The sequence below is a fragment of the Cariama cristata genome, unplaced genomic scaffold, assembly GCF_000690535.1.
Source record: "Cariama cristata isolate BGI_N322 unplaced genomic scaffold, ASM69053v1 scaffold5898, whole genome shotgun sequence".
In the NCBI taxonomy this organism is placed as follows: Eukaryota; Metazoa; Chordata; class Aves; order Cariamiformes; family Cariamidae; genus Cariama; species Cariama cristata.
In genome coordinates, this window is record NW_009632724.1 from 2,791 (window position 1) to 25,519 (window position 22,729).

At 36.6% G+C, this 22,729-nt stretch overlaps 1 protein-coding gene across 1 annotated transcript in view; it reads right to left on the reverse strand.

Moving 5' to 3' along the window:
• Positions 1-250: 250 nt before the first annotated feature.
• Positions 251-22,729, reverse strand: part of RNF111 (ring finger protein 111) — a 41,910-nt gene continuing 19,431 nt past the window's right edge. The window contains exons 4-13 of the mRNA XM_009706467.1: positions 20,882-21,079; positions 19,158-19,477; positions 18,033-18,288; positions 16,907-17,264; positions 13,874-13,999; positions 12,959-13,085; positions 4,028-4,120; positions 2,989-3,084; positions 1,970-2,097; positions 251-1,316 (exon numbers count right to left, since the gene is read on the reverse strand). Of these exons, the coding sequence (XP_009704769.1) occupies positions 1,199-1,316; positions 1,970-2,097; positions 2,989-3,084; positions 4,028-4,120; positions 12,959-13,085; positions 13,874-13,999; positions 16,907-17,264; positions 18,033-18,288; positions 19,158-19,477; positions 20,882-21,079 (1,820 nt within the window). The 3' untranslated portion in view covers positions 251-1,198. The remainder of the gene's footprint in view (positions 1,317-1,969; positions 2,098-2,988; positions 3,085-4,027; positions 4,121-12,958; positions 13,086-13,873; positions 14,000-16,906; positions 17,265-18,032; positions 18,289-19,157; positions 19,478-20,881; positions 21,080-22,729) is intronic.

Sequence of the window (22,729 nt, forward strand, 5' to 3'; positions counted from 1 at the left end):
ATTAACTTTAAAACTAATAAAAATCCCAAGACAAGCCTGGAATCCTTAGAAGTTGTATGAATGCTTGTATATCTGAAAAAAAAAAAAACCAAAACCAACCAAACAACACCCCCCCCCCCCCCCCGAACACAAAAAACCCAAACCAAAAAAACCCCAAAAACCCTGCAGCTCTAATTCCTTATTGGATGGTTTTCCATTAAAAAAAACAAAAAACAAAAAACAAAAAACAAAAAAAAACCAAACCAAAAAACCACCTCAATATGCGCAGATACTTCAACTTAAGTTAGCAAAAGACCAAACAGATTCTAAGCTCTTTTTCCATTTCCCTAATAATTCTTTCAATTTGCAAGTATCTACAATCCAGCTAACTGAAACCAACATTTAGTGTTCACTAGAGCTGTTTCACAGCAGCAAATATTTAAGTTAGGGATTCAAATTTCTAGACATAGGAAGAAAATGATAAATACAATCTGAACAGCAGTCTAAATGTTTAATATTGACATTCAAATATATCTGCATTGTGCTGAAATTTTAAAAATGAACACAAAAATCTGATCAGACAAAAACTCTGGTGATGAGTATGCTATATGTATCAGTCAAACTGAATAGTTCATATTCTGTTCCCAGTATTAAGGATGTTATTTGACTCAGAACTGATATTGTAAATATACAGCAGCCATTTTTTCCTAATTAAGGAATGTCTCAATACATAATATTATCCTTTGCTAGATGATCTTTATACATTTAAACTAAAATATATGATCGATTAAATTAAGGAATCCAAGGTTAGTAATGACTGAAATCATACTTTCAAAGCTCGGTACTATGTAAAACAAACCAAAAAAAGAGACCACACAATTCTACTTACTAAAGCAGCTAATCTTGCCTGCAAGTTTGGGGTCACAAAGCCCATAATATGTGCAAACAAATGCAATACAAGGAACCATGCAAAAATACAGTAATGAATTAAAAGAAAACATGTAAAACCTAAAAAAAGAAGTTTTATAAATACACTGAAACTCAACTGACTTCTACATAAACTGTAGGTCTAGCATTAGTTGTACCATATAGCAGAGCCAGCACTCTAGGTTCAATGCTTCCAAATCTGCGCAGGTAAGTCATGCCATCTTTGGTTGACTGCAGTACCAGGAAGGACGAGAGGGAGCGAGAGGGAGGGCAAGAGTTCTGGAAAGCGGTGTCAACTTTCACTAGGCAGTTGAGCCTCAATGTCCACTCTGCAAATGGGGCACTTCTTGTTAGTAATCAACCATTGATCTACACATACTTGGTGGAAAAGGTGCATACATGGAAGGCGCCTGTCATCAGAACAGAAAAACGTTAGTGTTAATAAAGCATTTCCATATCAATATACTCATTGGAAAAACAGTAATGTGGGTTTTGCTATTGAGGCATCTATTGTTTTTGTATGTGCATGTTTTTCCACAAGTTTCACTAGCTGTTCTAGTTGAACCTGCCTTTTGTCTAGTTCAAAGAAGGAATGGTTATGGGCAATGAAGTCAAGCATCAGCTAACTTCTGCTGTATTACACTGATTTAAAGCTGTTATACCTTAGAGTATAACACAATATATATAGAGTGTTCTATATATATATATACACTCCAGAAGTAGTGTATATACTCTCTCTCTATATATAGCAGTATATACTCCAGAAAAACTAAAATTGACAGTCTTGATTAATTCAGGGTATCAGCTTGGGCTTATGTTATAAGACAGGCAGTCAACTTGTAGGAGACCATAAGAAAATACCCTACATTCTACCCAAAGACAATTCAGACTTAACAATGCGTGTTTTCAATTGCAACTTGTTTTATTTATCGATTCAATGACAGATCATCTTTAATTGTAATTGTTAACCTAGGGCGTATTGCAGAGTAGTGTACCATATTCAAGTATGGTCTCAAAGCCAGAACATTAACATTATATTCTGATATTCAGCGGTACTATTTACCTGACATCTTCACCTTCCTCCAATATAGACAAACAGATGGTACACTTTTCCTCTGTGTCTTCTTCTGTTCCTTCCTCCCCATCTTGTTTGCAGTGCAGTTTCCTCTGTGAGAACCAATCAGTTGTTACCTTATTAGTAGAGATGACATTATTGACAAACTGAGTAAAATCTGTTTTTAATACATATACAACACATAGTTCTTTGCAAACATTTCATAGTATTTATTCAAATATATTTGAACCAAAATGAATCAAGAACTAGCACATGGAGCAAAATCACAGGACATTTCAGATTTATTTAACTATTGTTAATTACAAAAGTCTACTGCACTGTGAATATATTAATTTCATACTGTTGCAACCAGTCCTTTTACTTGTTGTCTATGTATAAATATATTCATTTCATTCATGAAGAGGCAAAAAAAATAATCCTTTCAAACCTAGTATCTTAAGTCACTAGTTATCAAGTGCGAAAGAACACTACGTAACTGTCGATGGGATTCTATATTATGGTATAATAAACTGCAATTGAGAGACAACTTAAGTTGCCAAAATTCTGTACCAGATTCAAAACTTCTAGTGTCCCAGTCTTCCTAATATGATCAGAGTAATGGTTAAAATTACACATACCAAGCAGGTAAACATCATGAACAATTTGTAAGACTTTTTTTTGCAACTTTATTTGATGAATTATTACTGAAGTCTGTTGACAATTCAGCTATTACCAACAGTTACTTCATTGCTCAGAAGGCTATTCATAACTGCTGGACAAGTTATTAAATCATATCAAACCACTTTTGTTTATCACATTACAGTAGCTCTTTATCTAGGCACGAAATTTTTTACTTTCTTTGTGAAAGAAGTGGCATTGTAAGCTTTGCCTACCGACCTTGAAATTGCAAGATACAGAAAACATGTACTCTTTGAAGCTGACATTTCTGCAGATTTAAGCTAAACATAAACATTATTACATTTTTCAAAGAAATATTACAGACAGGCCACAATTTGAGAAATCCTCACCTTTTTGTATTTATGTGGATATGTGCATCTTTCTATAGTTCCCTGTGTTGCTCCACGATTAACATTGCCTAATCGTTCCTCCAAGTGAATCAGCTCCTAAAAAATTATCAAGGAATAAACAGTGTAAGAACTGTTATTTCAACTACATTGAGTAAATATTAATTTTATTCTAACCCATTTGCAGAATGACAAACTCTCAATTCCCAACTTATTCAAATACAGGCAAAGCAAAAAAAGAGTATGTTGTATGTGAAAAGTGATGGGTTTCTGCAGAAGAACCCACACAATACCCCTCCCTGGTATTTTAAGTTATAGGGAAACACTATTTTACTAGTAAAAAAATTGGAAATTGTTTGTCAGCTAGAAATAGTTATCAGCATGTTCACATGTACTTGCGTGTCTCACGAGGAAAATGCAATTAAAATGCAATATGTAACTATTTGCTTTCTAACAGTCATTAAAGCTTAGAAGAAAAAAAAAAGTTGCTTAAGTTGAAATACAATGACCGATTTATTTTTCTCCAGCAATGAGTTTATTAGAACCATGAGATGTCACTGAAGATGTTTTCAGTGGGCTAGGTCATTAACTCTCTGCATCTGATACTTTTTATTTTCTCCTTTTTTTTTTTTTCCTTCCCTCAGTTTCAATTCCTGCACTACATAACAAACAGGACAGCACTGTTAAAGTTGCCAAGTTTCACCCTCACTAGGAGGATCTTGGCACAGTTATTCAGAGGCACCACTACCTTTTACCAACGTATCATGCAAATACTACATCCTACTAACTGGAGTGGTGGGCAAAGCAAGATGTACTGTCAGATAATAACCACCTAAGTCTACATTGTCCAGGGCACCTTTTATTGGCTGACTTTTCAATATGCTTTTATCCCAGTTCACAATAGCGACGTCATTCTATAAATAAATGGTATTTTCTTTATGATTCTTTTACATCTATATGTAGAACTAGCTCTACCATACACCCTCCCCATATTCCCTCATGACACATTTTGACACATATCTAGTTTTATTCTATTACAAACCTCAAAATTGCCCCTGAAAGGGCCTCTGAATGATGTTCCATCCAATCCCGATGAAATGTAACGGATGTGAGGGTAGCCCGCCATGTCTGGTACCTATTCAAACAGCAGATGTTAAGTTAAACCTATTCAGAACAGTTTCAGTATTTTACTGTTCACTTTGTAAAATTTAAGATCCTTTTGCTTTTATTGAATCACTTATTATTTATACTCCTCAGCTTGAGCATACAATTCCAACTGACGGCATAAAACTCAACACCACTCTCAGCTTTCTAAACATAACCAGAAGCAAAACAGAAGTGAGACTAGATCCTCTATTATAATCTCTCCACATCTGCATTATGTATTGCTTGGTCTTACTTCCCAAGTCTCAAAATCTCAACCTGCTTTGTATAAACCGCCATAAATATCTACCTATTTTTGTAAACAAAAGACCTAAAAGCTATGCATGAAGTTACAAAAAGGACTTGCTATAGATTCTCAAATGTAAGCTTTTGGTACCACAGAAGAAACAAGGCTAATACGCAGTCTGGAAAAAACACCCGATATCCTTATCTTACTCAAAACAACTGAACATACTCAGACACACTTCAAATTTAGAGGCAGATAAAAAAAGTAACACTCAAAATTCGCATCTAAAGTCACAGACAACTCTACTTACACTCTATATTCAAGTATCCACTGACTTCCTTGCGTATTAAGAGATAAAAGCAGTGAACAAGATACCAGTGTCCAGTGATAATCCTACAGGCACTTCAAGCACCAGCGCTTAAGACACCTTCACAGCAGGGCTTCTGCGTTACATTTTTATTGCCACAAGATGAGTGAATAATGGTATTGACTTTTTGTCAGAAGCATGCCAGCAGCAATTTTTAATGAACAGGTGAAAAAAAACCCCAAATGATCAGCAGATTCTGTTTACTTAATCATATAGAGTGCACTGATACAAGGACTATAAGCAGCATCGAAATAACATTAAGTACTTAAGTACTATCTTCCTTTCTGTGCTATCAGCTGGTAACATCTCTGCTGCTGTATATGACAGCTCAGAATTCATCTCATGAGGCTGTCAACAAGTCAGACATCCCAGATATTATTCATGAAGTCAGGTATTCATGTGTGGCTTTTCTTATTTCCAGCAGACACTTCTAAGCTTAACATATATAAAGCTGTAAAACTGAATTAGTGCACTGTGAGAAAGCACAGGCCTAGACAAAGTCACTCACATAACATAACAGACCAATAAGCTACCTTTCTACATTTTTCAAATCCAGTCTGATAACTAAAAGCTGACAGGGATAGAAAAGACTTCTCTGCCCTCAGTAATTTTTTTCAGAAAAGAAAAACAGAATCTGATTATTTTAAAGAAGTTTACATGGTGCTTGTTAAACGACCACTATGTAGTGCCAATATAAGCCACAAATACAGCCACAATATTAGTATTAAATTTTTACAATCCAGAGTAATAGAAACCGAAGATTTAACTTTCAGAATATTTCCAGAATCCTAATACAGGGGGAGCCTCTCTTGTAAGCAGCCTAAATATCTGTTGGCCTGGTACTAATTAGAGCTGGAGATGAGAAACAAGCAAGACGGGATGACTGCTGCAAACTCCAACAGTGTTATCAATTTAAAGATCCAAGTTGTTATGCAATATGCAGAGTGTATTTACAGAGATTATATACTAATATATGAATTCAATATGATTGCAAATACATAATTTTATATCACAAGACATGTATATTCATCTGCATACTTAAACATTTCATGTAAGTAACATCTGTTGGTGTCACAGGCCTTACTGCTTGACAATGTAAACTGCGGCTGTAACAAAGGAATTTGGGAGAGTGCATTAAAAATATGGTAAATTGTAAAAACTACATTGTAAGAAATCTGTCTCAGATAATCAGTGATTTATGATCAATTCTCCATTTAAGCATGTAATTCTACTTCATCTTCCAATTACAGAAAGCACATTTAAAGAACTAGGTCACTTATCCAGATTATGAACATATTTGTTGTCCCAGGTTTTTACTAGGCATAGAGCTGTTTGGCATCATTTGGAAGTTTCCAATGCCTGTTATTACATTGTGAATCGACTGTCTTCACTCAGAGGAAAGGAAACTCCTAACAAAACCTAACCCAAGTCTTAGGAGTGACTTTCACTGCTTGTTTTTTTTGATTCACCAGGATTTGAAAATAGTCTGTTGGAAACAATGCATCTGATAACACAGATACTGCATCATTACAGGAGCTGTAACATCACAGGTGTACTGCTGTGATGCAGTAGTTACAGTTCCAATTGCTTCAAAGGTCAGAGTTTACCAACTGCAGTGACATGCACCTGGACAGGTCTCCCGTTTGGAACAATTTCAGCTACTGGAGACTATCTATTTAAGAAACCTACTAAATTTATTTTTAACACTATAAAACCAACCAAGAATTTCTCAGAGTACATACCACAATGAACTACTGAACTTGTACAACAGAAATATTGGGTGGGACAATACATTTTCATGCTAATAAATGGGGAATGGCATAACACCACTGCAAAATTATCTGAACACACATTATGAACAGGCTCTTTTATAAAATATTATAGGAGCACATCTTACATTTCTGGCCAACTAAAACACTGTATTTTGAAAAAACATCTCTAAGAAAAAATTAGCTTTTACGCCTGCAAAATAAGCAATCTGCTAACATAGCAAGATTTTAGCTAATTACAGTTATGACTACAAGCTGGAAGAAAAATGGGCAAAAGAGAGCTATCAATAATGCCCAACTAAGAACAGTCTAACTAAAATCCCTTTGACAGTTACTATCAAGCTACAAATGCAAAGAGAAGATTTCAGCTCTCTTGAAGCAGCTTCACACACAAATGGAAGTGTGTTTTCCTAAGTTTTCATAGTGAACATGAGAAAAAAGGAAAAGCTTAAAGCTAATGAAGAAAGTAAAGAGTTAAAGGTAATGCCAGCCTGCACTAAATGCTTGTATATATTCTTTTGGATACAGTTGAATGCTAATCTATACTTTAAAGCAACGTACTCTGGACCTGCAAATTCTGGTACAAATTTGCCAAGAACTGTTTGTTTCCCGTAGAACAAGTATGATCTGGTTTTGGTTTTGCACTTTCTATTGACACCTCCCACTACCACAAAAATTTGCACCAACTAAGAAATTCAAGGCTAAGTCTGAACCATTTACAACACAAACATTCTGAAACAGTTTGAAACAGCTAACCTGCAGGAAAGATTTTGTTCCTCGCTACCTTCTTTTAAACACTTTCCATCTTTCCAGGTTCTTTTTGCCTTTCAGATGCCACAGTCAGTGAAGAGATTCTTCCATTATATGGTACTACTTATCTCGTCGATCCCTTTTATTCAATGGTTCACATTAAGTACAATTTTCATACATATTAAAACAAATCCCAACAATAAGCTTATCCGGTTAACTGCTTAGGTCCACATCAATACTCAAAAAGAAGTACAGTTGATCAATCAATATCTTAATAAGCCAAATTCAAACAAGGAAAAGTTGCAGTTTTCATAGAGAGACACTGTGCAAAGGAACAAGTAATGCGTGCTGCATAGCCAAAACCTAACTGTATCTGTGTCTGAGGGGAACATAAAATGAGCGCTCTTCAGTAGCTTATATTCTACAAACAAACTGAAGAACAGTAATTCATGTTTATATTAAGGAAAAAGTAGCAGCTGCATAACAAAAATCCATTTTCTTATTTGAAAAATGCAGTTAAATTTGATGCAGTTAATCATGGCTATTTCAAACCTAAAGTTCACCTTGAACTACTATAGCTACATTAAGGTAGAGAGTTAAGCTAAGTGTTCAGATATTTTATAGCAAGCTTGTTAGCTTTTTTCTACAGAACATCTGCATCTCTGAGAGCTGTAGTATCTGTATGACTACACTCCGAGTGATATTATTCTGACCGGCACACATCTACCATAATGTACTAGGATCTACTGGCCTGTATCTCCAAATCCCTCCCAATTTTTACAGCTAAGTGTAAAGATGGCCTCAACCACAGAGTCATTCAACAGTTAAAGGAACAAAACAGTAAGGCTCTGAAATAGAACTAAAAAGGGGGACAGCATATGAAAGCTGGATTTGTAACACCTGAGAGGTCAAGTTACCCCAAGTGATTTTTTTTTTTTTTTTTTTTTTTAAATTATGATCCAGAGATCTCCCTCTGGCAAGCTGCAGTCTAGGTTCACAGATAAATTAAGGAGTCTTTTCAAGCCTTGCATCAACCCTATAGAGATTTATTACACCATAGCTAGCAAACTGTGAAGTCCAGATAATTCCCGCCCCGCTGCCCTGAAATTCACAATCAACAAGACACTATTCAAAAAGGCAGAAGAAGCTGGAGTCAAAAAATTGGAACAGGGTATCCCAGAAACTTCTTTGATTAACAGGTAGCTGAGACAATCTGAGAGGCATGAAGATAGCCTCCATTATTTAAGATACATTTTAATAAAAAAACAAAACAAAGCTGCACAAAAAAACCACCCACCACCAAATCCCACTACTATGCATAATAGACCTGAAAATTGTATCTGACAGCTCTGCTGAATAGAATACTCAAGCAACAAACCTGCCACTGATAAAGTTTTAAATAGTCAAAATCCCAGACCAGTTGTAGTTAGTTATTCACCTGAACAAGAGTAAAAGTATACAAGTTAAAAGGCATAAAGGGAACACTGCTCACTTCAGGTCTATATCCCATTTAAAATTTAGTTAAAGCTGTTTTGTTTTTCTTCTTTGATTATGAAGAGAAGATGAAAGAGGGGAGCACCAGACCTTCCAGTTTTAACCTTCCACTCCACTCTCCATTAAGTGACAAAACCAAACAAATCCAATTCATAAAAATAACTTTCTTTAACACACCAGATTTAAAATACAAAGCACTTATTTTTTTTAAGTGTCCTAGTAAACTTTCAAACAGGAACTTGCTCTGAATATAAGTTGAACTAAATAACAATTTCTAAATGAATGTCTGCAGACTTTTTAAACTTTATAGCAAGTAACATATTATTCTCCATTTCTCTAATACTGTCTTATTTTTTGAAGCCTGAAAAATGTTAGAAATATTCTCATCTTTGCAATTACAAAAAGTAACCGATTTTACAGCTAAACAGCTTTCAGGTAAATGGGTAACGTGGAAAACGTGAGACACAAGTGAGCCGACAGTACAGAGAAGGGGACCATTTCAGGGTGTCCTCAGGCCATATTTAGAAACATGATCTGGAGATTTCTTTTTGGACTTTTCCCCTTCCAGATTTCACTACACACCAGGATACCTTTTCTTTCCTGAAGCAACAGGAGAAAATGAATTCTGCTTGGATATGCATTACAGCTGAAAGCATGGTTTGGCTAGTCAGAATTATGGATGGTATACAGATCATTATGAAAAAGTCACATTCCTTTTAACATCCATCTCAGCTTATTAAATTACAGAAATTCCCATCCTGTCCACCCAGATGTGGTAACTGGTGCTGGGCACTCTCAGTTAAAAACCCTTTCATCAACAGTGCCAAAAGAGCAGCCAAAGTCACTCAGAGTAAACAGAAATTGAAGTGGCATCTACAACAAGCACCAGCGTCAGAGAAGAACAGAGGAACATATAAAGCTTGTCTCCTGTCACCTTTCTTGTCTGATGTTTCATTAGTTATGCAATGCATTGATCTTCAGTTGATTTTTCCTAAAAAAGTTGTTCAAGTTTGTAGAATGAGTATTTGTCCAGAATGGAATCCACTGTAAAAATCACTTTGACAGAGTATCTTTCCTCAGCACATACATGGCATTAAAGCAGTAAAGATGGGAACACAAACTACTCTAAGCCAGGGTCACACTTAAAGAAACTGTGTTAAATCAAGGAGGGAAGCAGACGAATCCCTGTCTACATAAATATGAGGGAAGCTCTTTTTAATTGCCTTTAACCCAGGATTCCTCCTGAAGAAACATTTAAACAGATGAAAGTGTCTTCAACCAAGCTAGTAAGAAAGGAGATTTTGTTTCCCCTGCCTTCTACTTGGACTGTCAAAGCTGCTGAACACTAATTATCCCCCCTAACGTACCTTTACCATTTGGTCTCCCTGAGGATTAAAACTGCAGTCTACATTGCAGTACTGACTAGATGAAGATTAGTCATCTGCATCCAATTAAAAGCTGGAATTGATGTATCAGAGTACTAGTGTCACTAAAGCCCAAATAATCCATTATGCCCTTTCTGGTCCGGTAGTAGTGTGAAAGGGTTTCTGTACTCCAGAACGGACAGAAAAAATGCACACTGCTTATTGGCCAGCATGCTATTTCAGAAAGCGGAGACTCAATACAAATGATATTTTTAGTTGAGCTACTGCATGAGTTACTTTAAAAGACTCCCCCCCTCCCCCCAAAGAAGAGAGAACATCAACATTTTATGACATCGCATCAAGAATACTACTAATGAGCCTTGTCAATTGCTATTTAGTACCCTCTGTACTCACTGAAAGAAAAAAGCACTTCTTATAACATTAACCACGTAGCAGAGGGACTCTAATCACAGTTCAGTCTCTCCTCCCCTGCCCCTATTCCTAAAGTTACAGTGAAAAAACCCATGTGATAATTGCAATTAATCTGTTGCTCTGTAATGAAAACTAAAATGGCACTTTTGTTTAATACCTAGTTAAGTTTGTTAGATGGAAAACTTCACTGACTACTTGCTCTATATTCAAAGATGATTCTACTGACAGATCTGCTGTACTCTCACACACATGCAAATGAAGAAAACTTCGGCTTTCATTATTGCCATAGAAGGAGTAGAATCACCAAAAGGCATTTGTAATGCTGTGAACTCATTGTACGTATAACTTCCAGCAGTGCTCTAACCTGCCTTTATGTTCTTCTAGTGCGTGTAATCTGAATACACTTCAAATTAGTCAGAGACTCAGGATGCAATTTCAAAGGTCGTAACACTTGATCTGATCACAGCAAGGTTCAAAATAGATTCCAAACATTTGAGGAAGTACTGCTTACAGCAATCTATACGCTGTAAAATATGCTGTCGGTACAGTGTGTACAAAAACTCAAGAGACAAACAACTTCAATTCCATTTCATCCAGAGATTCATTAATTACTGTTAGAAGGATTAGATATCCCCATACAAACACATGCACAAGTTTCTGTACATCCCATTTAATCTCAGACTTTTATCAATTAGTAACAGCAGTTACTGAGCAGAAGGGCAAGACTCCCTGAAGTATTTTGTCACACATTCAGGAAATACTTCTGAAGATTCCCTATCACAGCTTTCTTCCATTCTACTGCTAAAAAGAAGATAAAGCAGTGGGATCTCAACTACTTGCTTGTGTAATATTTTAGTTGTAGGAATACCCCTAGAAAGTTAAAATACAGTTAAAAGTTTCTTATCACACTGTAATATAAGGATCAGCTGACTCTGAAGTTTCTAGAAACTTCATAGCAATAGCAGAAATAAATCCCGTAATGGACTTATTAGCCCAGATAGAAAATGAGATAAAATAAGCATATGTTTAACTTGCTGCCTCCTAATGCAATTGCAGTTCCCTGAACTATAATATTAGGAGGGCCCTCTTCTCTTTGAGAATCTAAAGCAACTGATGTCATTTGTTACAGTAAAACATATGAAATAAATGTGAGAGGCAAGCCATTTTTCATCCACTTGAAAAAAACAGACACTTAACTGGAGAATGCAGAAAATTTTCATCTGAATAGATGATGCATAGGAGATAAGGTTACGCAGTAAGAATCTTGTTGGCTACACTAAAATACCAAATTCTACAGACTGCTCTAGAAAGTCTGCAGTAAGTATGCAAGCTGCGCATCAATGAGTTACCAACCCTGATGTATCAGGGAAGTACTTAAGGATTATTATCATGTTAGTTAAATAGCAAGGAACAAGCAATGTAAGACCAGACTATGAAGAGATAGCAATTACAGTATTGGTTGTAAATTTACAGTTGAATCCCTACATGTCAATTCTGGTTACTAACAGAAAAATTTTGAATGGACAAAACTTGCAGGTTGATTTTTAATTACAATTTTAGCATTCGTTTACAGGTGAGCCCACAATTTTGATTAGATTATCTAGTTTTAAGAAGGTTAAATAATATGGGTTAGCCACACAGAATACCACACACATACACTAAACATACTCCGTTAAACTAGATTTGTGTCTCTGAATTTTCACAGAACAAAACTAAGAATATTTTAAATAAACCTACAAGCATTCTTTCAAGAATAATACTCTGAAAAAGTCAGAGTTATGCAGATTTTCCTTGGTTTTCTACTGTAGATTAAAAAAAGTTATGTGTAACAAGGGACTACTTTACTCTCACACTTCCTGTTGCTTGTTAACACTTCATGCTACAAAATTACATACTTTGTCAAACGGAATTAGGTTGATGAACACCAAATGTTATATGAAAACAACCAAATTTCTAGATAGAATTCTAGCTGTGCTGTATACACACCTTAAAAATAACGCACCAGTGTAATCCTGGGTAGAATGCACTGGGTAGAAAATTGTTACCTCTAACAATCCAAAACTCATTAAAGAAGAATCTGAACTTTAAAAATCAGATGCAGAGGGTCAATGCATTGCAATGCAAGTGACAATTTAATTCAAATATGTTCCATCTTACAAGAATTGTAGTTAGAAATGTTAGTGTCCTATACTGTCTTCTCCTACTAGACAATGAGCCTGTTTTAGCTCCCTATCTGGGAGCAACACACAGAAACACTGGAGTATTTTCTTCTTCAGTTGAATCCACTAACTTTTGCAGCAATGTATACATCTCCAATTAAATGCAGTAAACCTTAAAATAATTTTCCTGACAAACAAAATAATTACAATGACCAATAAGCATTGTTTTTCATAAGCCATCTCCTTACCATTAGAGGAAGAGCCCCTATTTGCAAGTGATGAAGTCGAGGAGGTGCATGGTAGTGGGCCAAGTGAGGATGCAAAGGCCCTGGAGGGTAAGTAGCAGCCGTCACACCAGCTTCAATTCCCAGTTCCCTGTCACGAATGAAAGTGGCATTACAGTAAAGGTACATCTTGACTCCTAGATACAATTCCACTGCTTCGGAAAGCATACAACATAGCACAGCTACTGTAAGTTTTACATAAGAATTTTTTTTAAACTTATTTAAACTTTGCTAAAGAATCATCTTATTCCTACCATAACTAAAAGTTGTTTTTAAATTAGCTGTGAAGATTTAGTATGATAAAGCAGTAAAGACAACTCCACATTTATTGTGCCCAGGAATATTATCAGTGTGGAGTCTTCTCTGTAGCTCACACTGTGGGAACAGCGACTGTCATACATACACCTCTTCCCTAATAATCAAAAGTATCTTTTTTTAATAATAAATATATTGTAGAACATAACGTAACCTTCATGAGTTAGCCTGATGCAATTTTAAGTAAGTTCAGACAAAGAGGAGAGAAAATAAATTAGCTTGTAACTCAAATCCAAATCTCTATTTTACAAAGAACATAAATGTAAGAATAGTCTTCAGCAATGTTTTACTTGCCTATTTTAAAAATCAATTAATGAAATAACTACCTAGAATCAGTAACACTCAATTCCATTTTGAAAGCCATAGATAAACCCCTAGAAATATATTTAAGATATTGAGTACTCAAAGCAATATTTCAAAGCCATATCAACATCTACAGATTTTAAACTACAGGTGCATGCAGCACTTTTAAAAATCACAGCCAGCATTATTAGCACTGTGATCAGCACATTATGGTCTTTTGTTCTGAGTCCTAAAGAACTAAAATAGTATCTGTTTACTAACCAGGCAGATCTCTCCGGAGCTTGTCGAGGGTGAGAAGACATTGTCTGAGGCACATGAATGTGATGCCCATGACCATAATTGGGATGCATTCTGTGAGGATGCGGAGGAGGCCGCTCATGAGCACGTCTGAACAACATAAAACGGCAACAGTTAATTTCACATACTTACTAGTATCAAGAAAGCAACACCCATAATCAAAACATTACAGACTGAATTACTGCAATGCATTTAAAATAAAATTAAAAAAATAGAACTCCCCAAAAAGTATTTTAACTTTAGATATGTTAGAAATTAATTATAATACAGATTTCATATTCAAAGACAAAGCCAGCTTCAGCTACTGTTATCTGCCCTTCACTTGGCAGACGTCACTACAGAAAGGCTTGCAAAGTGTTTAATCCTAACCTCAAACTGCAGGCAAAGGTCACATGATGGTCAACGTGAGATTCAGAGTCATTCACAGCTACGCTGCAGTTTATTTCTAGTAAAACTATACCAACAAAAGTAAATAGGGGAAACTTAATACACTAATCAGAGGATATTTTCCTTGAAACATGTTTGCACCATAGCTCAAGTAATAAAACCACAGAGCTTTTTCCAAGCCAGCTGGTATAGAACAACTACAGTTTTGGAAAAAAAATCTGTGAAAAAAAACCCTGCTGGCTGACTTCTGCTACTTTACCAGTTCCCAGTCACAGAAAGTAAGTGATTGGTATTTTTCTTTCCATTGTGTTCAATGCAGAAAGTATTTTTTTTATTCAACCTAGAATCTTGCATTTTGCCAAAAATTACTTAAGTTACTTAGCAGCACATTATTCTAATCACTGTAAACTGACACTTCTCCAGAGAAATCTGCCAAGCTTGTATAAATTATGTTAGAAGCATTAGTTTTCTGCAGTGGTACAGACCAACATGGGAACAGACCTATCAGCAGAACCTACTCCTAGTCTCATCTCCCTTCAGTTTATCAAATAGCTATGGGCAAAAATATCTGGAAGAACATGTTTTAATAAAAAAAAAAAAAACAAAACACCAACAAACAACCCACACCAAAACACATAGCAAATCAACTTCCACAGTTCCATAAAAACTGAATGCCATGTAGGTCCATTTTTCCTAAAATGAGTCTTAAAAGAAACACATTTGAAATTATTTTTATGAATGCAAAACTCCTAGGCTATTCCACAATCTTAGTATAAAGTTGGTGATCATATTTAAAATAAACAAAATCCATACGCAGTGCACCCTCATACACTGCCTTTTGCACATTTTGTGGCCAATTCCAAGACCCTAAGGAAGTCACAGCTGTTGTACCCACACTTGAGACATGACAGCAAGAAAAGGACTCTAACCATTCTCTACTTCCAATCCTGAAAAAGTCCTATATTGTTAGACGGAAGGTATACAAGTGATACTATCCCATATGCTATTTCTAGAAATGAAGGATGAAACAACATCTTAAGAACACTTTGAGATGCTGGGATACAGAACCAAAGGAACCACAAGTCTGCTGGCAGTCTCAGTCTGTGTATTCAATAACAGAGTGAATATACACAAGTTTCTGGTTGTCATCTGATTTACATGAGGTTGGGCCAAGACACCTACAATACCGATTTTGCATGTAATTTGTACAAGGATTAGAAGGGAAAAGAAAGACCAAGGGCAGAACAATTTCATAAGATTACAAAACAGAACTACAGAGGAGAAACCTCACTGAGCAAATTGATACTGTCTGACCTAAGATTGTAGACATTCAGAGAGAATGTCAAGGAAGAACCTGTTACCAACATTTGACTACAGTTTCTATACATACAAAGAAAATTCACAAGGCTAAGAAATTACAATACTCACATTTCCACTCCCCAAACTCCCAGAAAGTTTCCAGAACTGGTAAGATAGCTACCACTATTATTTTTCCTTAAAATGCTATCTTGCTGCCTGACATTCACTGGCTTGAACATTCCAAAACTAATTTTGGTGCATGATTGCATAATCATGGACATACATGAGCAGCATGCCTGTATGTTTAGGTTAGGGTGTCTAGAGGTTACACCATTTGCAAAATTTTAATGACTGCAAAAGCAGGGTTATGTCTGACTTTCCTGGGGGATGGGGGAGTGGAGGGGAAAGTCTGCCATGTGCCACTTTGGGAGCGGTTACTGCCTATAGGTATATCTTCATGAATTACCTGGAAACAGCCTCCAAAGTTGCAGTTAAAGTAAACTTTTGTTTAAGCATTAACTTCTAAGTCAGTTTTAAGTTACTTACCAGTAGAATTTGTGTAACAAAGTTAGACACAATAACTAGAGAGCTCATTCTTGGAATTCTCTTTGATATTTAAAAGCACTATTTGCAGAATTAAAGTAACTTCAGTTACTTTGTGATTGAATACCAAGCCAGTACTGACCCGATTTCTGTTGATACTAGTGTCATGAATCTGGTGTAGCAACAACACTAGCATCTCTTATAACAGTATCACCAAAGCTACCTCTCAACATCGATCACATTCTCATACAGATATTATTCAGTCTCTTCCTTCTCTTCTAAAGGCATAAAGGCATAGTAAAGCTGGGTATCTAAGGTTTAATCTGAACCAAACCTGGTAAATGGTCTCTTAGGATAAATTGTTCATTTTACTTTAAAGCATTAGATAAAAAGAAACTTAACAGCATCAACAAGGCAAAGCACACTGTCAAGGAACACATTTGAAAGGAGCTTATCATGTACTTTCTAGACTGTCCAGCTTGCCTATTATCTGAAGGATGAGCAGTGGGCAAGAGAAAAATAAGCTTCCCTTCTCTTCAATGCCCTATTTCTGCCTTACCTGGAGACATTAGTGAGATGTAATGGAACAGGTTCAGTCTTAATGCTCACGCGACTGCGATGATATGCAAAAACACTTCTTACCATGGTTTAATAGTAACAGTTCCTAACCATGCAATTAACAATTTGAGATTCACATGCAACATTTTACAAACCTGAGGGAAATGAATTATATGTTTAGATATTGTTCTGAGTACATTTGTGACATACGTTGGGTGTTGCATCATTCTTCTTCTCTGGACCTCCATCCTCTGGATCACTTCATGAGGATGTAGCCTCTGTGCTGGAGGTGCTGTTGCAGGGATGTGATGGGATATGGGCTGGTGTGTTGCAGGAAGATGCTGCGGTATTGGAGCAGCTGCATTGGCTAAAGGATGAGTTGGTGGTGGAGGTGGAGGTGGAACAGGATGAGAAGAGGAATGAGAGGAGATCGAAGGATGGAAGGGATGCACTGGATGAGGGATAACATAATCTACTTGAGGTGGAGGTTGTGGCTGTGGAGGAGGATTTCCATGAGAGTGAGGGCATGCAGAAGCTTGATGGTGAAGAGGTCTGGTCAAAGAAGCATCTGCAATGAAAACATCAGGTGCTTTCAATTCAGTCAGTAGCAGGTTTTGACTTAAATTTATTTTAAAAAGTATCTTCACACAGGTGCTTCAATATTATTACACCAGTGTAAACAGTGGCAACATGGGAATATGCATTTATGCAATTTGTAAATAAAGTGATTCCAACAATATAACCTACAAGAAACCCATTTCTGCAGTCAAAAGTATTCCACTTGTCAATGTTGGTAAAAAGAAAAAGAAAAAAAGAAAAATCTGTGTGATGCAGGTTGAAACAAGTATATACGGCAGAGAAATTTTACTTCAAGTTTGTTGTCTAATTTTTTTAAAATTCACACGCCTCCCCAAGTCCACTATACTGTAGAGAAAATAAAATCAAAAAAAAGAATTCAAACACAAACAAGTTGACTCTCTGAGACTGCTGAAGCTCACTGGAGGGACGGGATGGGGGATCAACCAAAGAAAAAGAAATAAAAAGGCACCGCTAAAATACAAAGGAGATAAAAAATATTTTCATAGTAAATACAGTTTGTGATGTCTGAATGTTATTAAAGTCACTCAAAAGGAAACATTTTAACTTCACCTTAATCCTGTTCAAATCATCTACACAAGCTGAACTGTTTAAATACATTTCTTAATATGTGTTTTGCTAGGCCAGTTCCAAGATTAAAGCAAGCAGACAGTAAGAGCTTTCGTATGTTGTCAGGGAGGCTGTTTTCTTGTTTGTTTGGTTCCCCCCCTCCAGGTACCCAGTGCTTATCAGTACTTACAAGGAGAATGCATATAATGCCGACAGGAAGAGAGCGATGCCTGAGGAGGAGGCTGGGGCTGTGGCTGTGCAACCATACTTGATCCATATCCATCTATTGTTATTGATTGGCTTGGGCCAGCACCAGCCTGATGCCCATATATTGCAGTTCGAGATGAAGAACCAGGACAGCATGGGTCAAAAGCAGATGTTCCATGAAAAGCACCACTTCCGTGACTTCTTATACCACTGCTGCTTAAGTCTACTGGCAATGCCTGCTGTGTAAACAAACCATCTTTTTTCAAGCAATTCTTCAGGCATCGAAAACAAAGTCACAGTCAAACATAATGTGATAAAAAACAAATACAATTACAAGCAACTGGGATCCAATTTTTTAAGTTTTAAGGCTCGACCCTGGAACATTCTTTAAATATGGTCAACATTTCTTATTCCTACGTTCTTGAATCTGGTGAGAGACTAAATTCATTACACCAGATTGTGTAAAAAAAACCCCAAAACCCTATGATAGATAAATCAGTGGGTACATGGGAACTACATGCATTGAAATATTTGGAGGCAAAAACCAATCTTTAGTGTTTTCAGTTGCGCCTAATGTATTACACTTAAAACAGAAACCAGATGAATAGTTCTGCATGTTGTATATTAGGTTTGCACAGTACTGTTCTTACTTATAACCATATTGTTTTAAGTAACTAAAATCACATCTCTAAAAAGTCTTAAAAAACAATGCTTTTCTAAAAGCAACTCTTTTACACCTTTTATAAACAGAATATTAAATTTGATTTTTTTCTTTCCTTAAAGCAGCTCAATTATTTGCATTCCAAAACTGCTATGATCAGCAGAGTATATTTCAAGGTATTTATGTCTGGTTTGCTTAAACAGCCTCTATCATCTTACAGTCATCAAGAGGATGTCAGTTGTCAATGATTACTTGTTGGATTATGATTTTCTGTAAAATTTCAGGTTTTTGTGTCCCTATATTGCAGCTCAAATTTTCCTTTTAGTTCCCTTCTATAATGCCTGCTACAGAACAAGAGAATAATCCACAATTCAGCATCCTAGTCTACTCTCTCCTATCTGTAACAACTTGAAATTGCAAAGGAAGAGTCACAAGAATTAAACATGCCTGGTCATGGTAACCGGTGCCAGAACTGCTGCTTGTTCCACAAGGTGCAGGCACTGGAGGAGGCCTTTCAACAGGGCAGCTGGAGTCACTGAATGAAGGAGATAGTGGAACAGCTGGATGAGGGTTGTGGTGGTGGTGGTGGTGGTGTTGGAAGTGGTGGCCATGTTGCTGAAAGCAGCTCGTATGCGGATGCCCCAAGGCATGATGAGTCTGTGAAGGTCCTCCACAAGGAGAATGCTGAGGGCAGCACGAAGGTAACCTCGGCATGGCCGGAGGGCCAGTTTCCAGTGTTGTATTAGATGCAGTTCTTCTTGTATCATCTTGAAGATAAAGGAAGTTAATATTGAAGTGAAAGAAATTAGTAAAGCTGATCACCGTAAAGCAGTGTCTTAAATAGAAAAAAAAAAATTGTACTTCACAAGTAAATAATTAACTCATTTAAAAAAACCCCCCACAGATCTAGACTAAAACAAAACAAATTGGATACAAAACAGAAGATTTAGCTATGTCTGCCAAATGAACCAAAACTGAATGGTTCAGCTGTATGTACTCATGGGAACCACCAGAAGATGTGAACTGACATTTGCCTTATTCCACTAATTTAAGACATGTTACCAGTAGGGAAGAAAGATTGTCCTTGTGGTTAAGTGGGTAGACACTTCAAATTCTTCTGCAACTGTGGCCAGCTCAGGTTTTTTGTACCTCACTTGACTTGGAGATAGGGGCAGAGTACCCATGTTTCAGAGATGTTGTGAGTGCTACCTGTATATACAGCTCTATTATAGGTCAGTATCTATACTGATCTGTACAAATGTGCTTCCAGTGAAGTAATCTACTGGGGGAGGTTCAAGGAAATCTACATATATCCTTCACTTCCTTATAATACACATTAAAAACCCCACCTTGTAACACACTGCAATAGAAGACTTAATTCACAGAATGGCAGAATGGTCAGGGTTGGAAGGGATCTCTGGAGATCACCTAGTCCAACCTCCATGTCAAGGAGGTTCACCTACAGCAAGTTGCACAGAATCGTGTCCAGGCAAGTTTGGACTATCTCCAGAGAAGGAGACTCCACAACCTCTCTGGGCAGCCTGTCCCAGTGCTCTGCCACTGTCAAAGTACAGAAGTTCTTCCTCATACTAAGATGAAACTTCCATAGTTTCAGTTTGTGCCCATTGCCCCTTAACATGTCGCTGGGCATCACTGAGGAAAGAGTCTGGCCCCATCTTCTTGACATCTACCCTTAAGGTATTTATAAGTATTGATTAGATCTCCTCTCAGTCTTCTCTTCTCCAGGCTGAACAGACCCAGTTCTCACAGCCCTTCCTCATAAAGGAGATGCTCCAGTCCCCTCATCATCTTTGTTGCCCTCCGCTGGACCCCCTCCACTAGTTCCTTGTCTTTTTTGAACCGGGGAGCCCAGAACTGGACACAGTATTCCAGATGTGAATTATATTCTACCTCCTCAAAAATCAAGGATGTGGTTCATTAGGTATAACCAAATCATTCCAACAGGCAAAAGCAGAAGGCTCCCGCACTACTTTGATTTCTCCCTGAAGATGAATGATCTTTTTCAGATTTCTGTCCCCTGAATTTATTATTGTTATGTCCAATACTAAAAGTTCACATGCCGTTTCATCTAGAGAATGCTGATTAACTTCCTCTACCTCCTCTGTACTAGGAGGCAACACAACAGTTTAGAAAGCTCTCTCATTCTGTACCTCCAGTTGAAGTACCAGCAGTGCCGCCACTGGGAAGACTAGAAGTCATCTCTGGTGCTGCAGAGGGCTGGCTGTTGGAGACGTTTGGAACTGCATCAGAGGCCTGCTCTGAGGTAGACGTACTAGAACTGTTACTGGAAGCAGAACTCACAACCTGCGGCTCCACTCTAGCTGACGTGGTTGGCACAACTGTTGGCTCTAGCAAAACAAAAAAAATCTTCATGTTCTTTAAGCTTTAAAAAGCTGCTGGGGTTTTTGTACTGTTGTTCACTTTTAATTACTTTACAAGAAATTCTCAATTCTGGTCTTGCCAGATGCTAAGACAGACAGAACACAAAAGCCTGACAGGTACAAAATACAAAAGCTAATTCTGTTTCACAAAAAAACCAAAATAAAACACTGTTTGTTTTTTTTTTTTAAAAAAAAAAAAATCAACTTGAATTTTAAGAATTAATATAAAATCAATTCCCAACCAAATCTGACATACCAAGTTTTATTTATTTAATAAAATACTACTAGAAAGGAAATAAAATTACTTTGGTACTTTATGATGAACACACTTGCTGAAATCTCATAAATTCACAGGCAAACTACTCTATGATTAAGTATTACCCTTACCATTTTTTTAAATGCCTACAAAGCACAGAAAAACTTCTAGATAACTAACCAAGAACAGCATTATAACATCTAAACTAGCAGTACTACTTTACAAACTTCAGTCATTCTAGATGCATAATACTAAAAGGCTATAGCAAGATAAACTTGATTTCTAGTCTCAATACACATTAAAAGCAGATTCATTAAATCAGTATTTGAGACTTCTGATAGAAGTACACATGTATTCATTTTGCATATTGTAAAGGTTATAGTCAGCAATATATTTAAGTAGATCCAAGGAAATACATCAAACTCTTGATAAATCTTTTTCTCTATTACACAATTGTAAACAGGTTAAAATTTTAAAAGATACCTGGTGTCATAATTCAAATTTAGTTTTGAAAAAGTCTGCCTTTGACTAAGTTTGAAATTTCTCTCTAATTACTGACAAGGCAATGACATGACTAGGAATATGAGATACCATAAAAGGGAATCTCATCAGAAACAGCTCAAGTTTTTTTAGTAAAAATGTCTGCATGGATACCCAGGGGGGTGGAAAGCATCAAGACACTTCAAATACTTCTCTTATACAAAGTCTCAAAATAAAATATGACTAGTTTTCAAGATTTCTCTCTATATCTACTAGGTCTATCAGCAACTCAGCGAATAAGGGGATAAACGTATCTCTCTTCTTACGAGTCTTCCAACTCATCCCATTAAAAAACCATGACCTGATACCGACATTTAAATTCCTTTCGATTTTAATGTGGCATTCCAATATACTAATTTTATTTAAAGGAAAGAATTTTGGGAGAAATACATTAATGTTTAAATACAGAAAAAACCAGCAAGTATATAGGACATGTATAGCCTAACATTGATCTGTGATCACACAGCACTCAAGACTGGATGCTAATACATTCTGAAAGCAAGCTTTAACTCACCATCAGCAATACAGTTCTGTTTCTCCCTCCCTAAATCAGTAAAAGTCAGTGCGCTGCTCAAAGCACCAGCTAAGGGAAATTTAATTTCAACACACTTCACAGACATTAATCCAGGAAGACATATGGAGATATATTCCTCACAGTCATGGAAGTAGCTAGCAAACTTTTAAGACCTTTGTATCTTTGAAGACATCAGTAAAGTGCATAGCTGCCTTTAACACTGTTAATTCAGTATTTTTTTATTTTACAGTAGCTCATGTATGAAATTTGATGCCTACCAGCCGCGCCCCCCCCCCCCCCCCCGCAA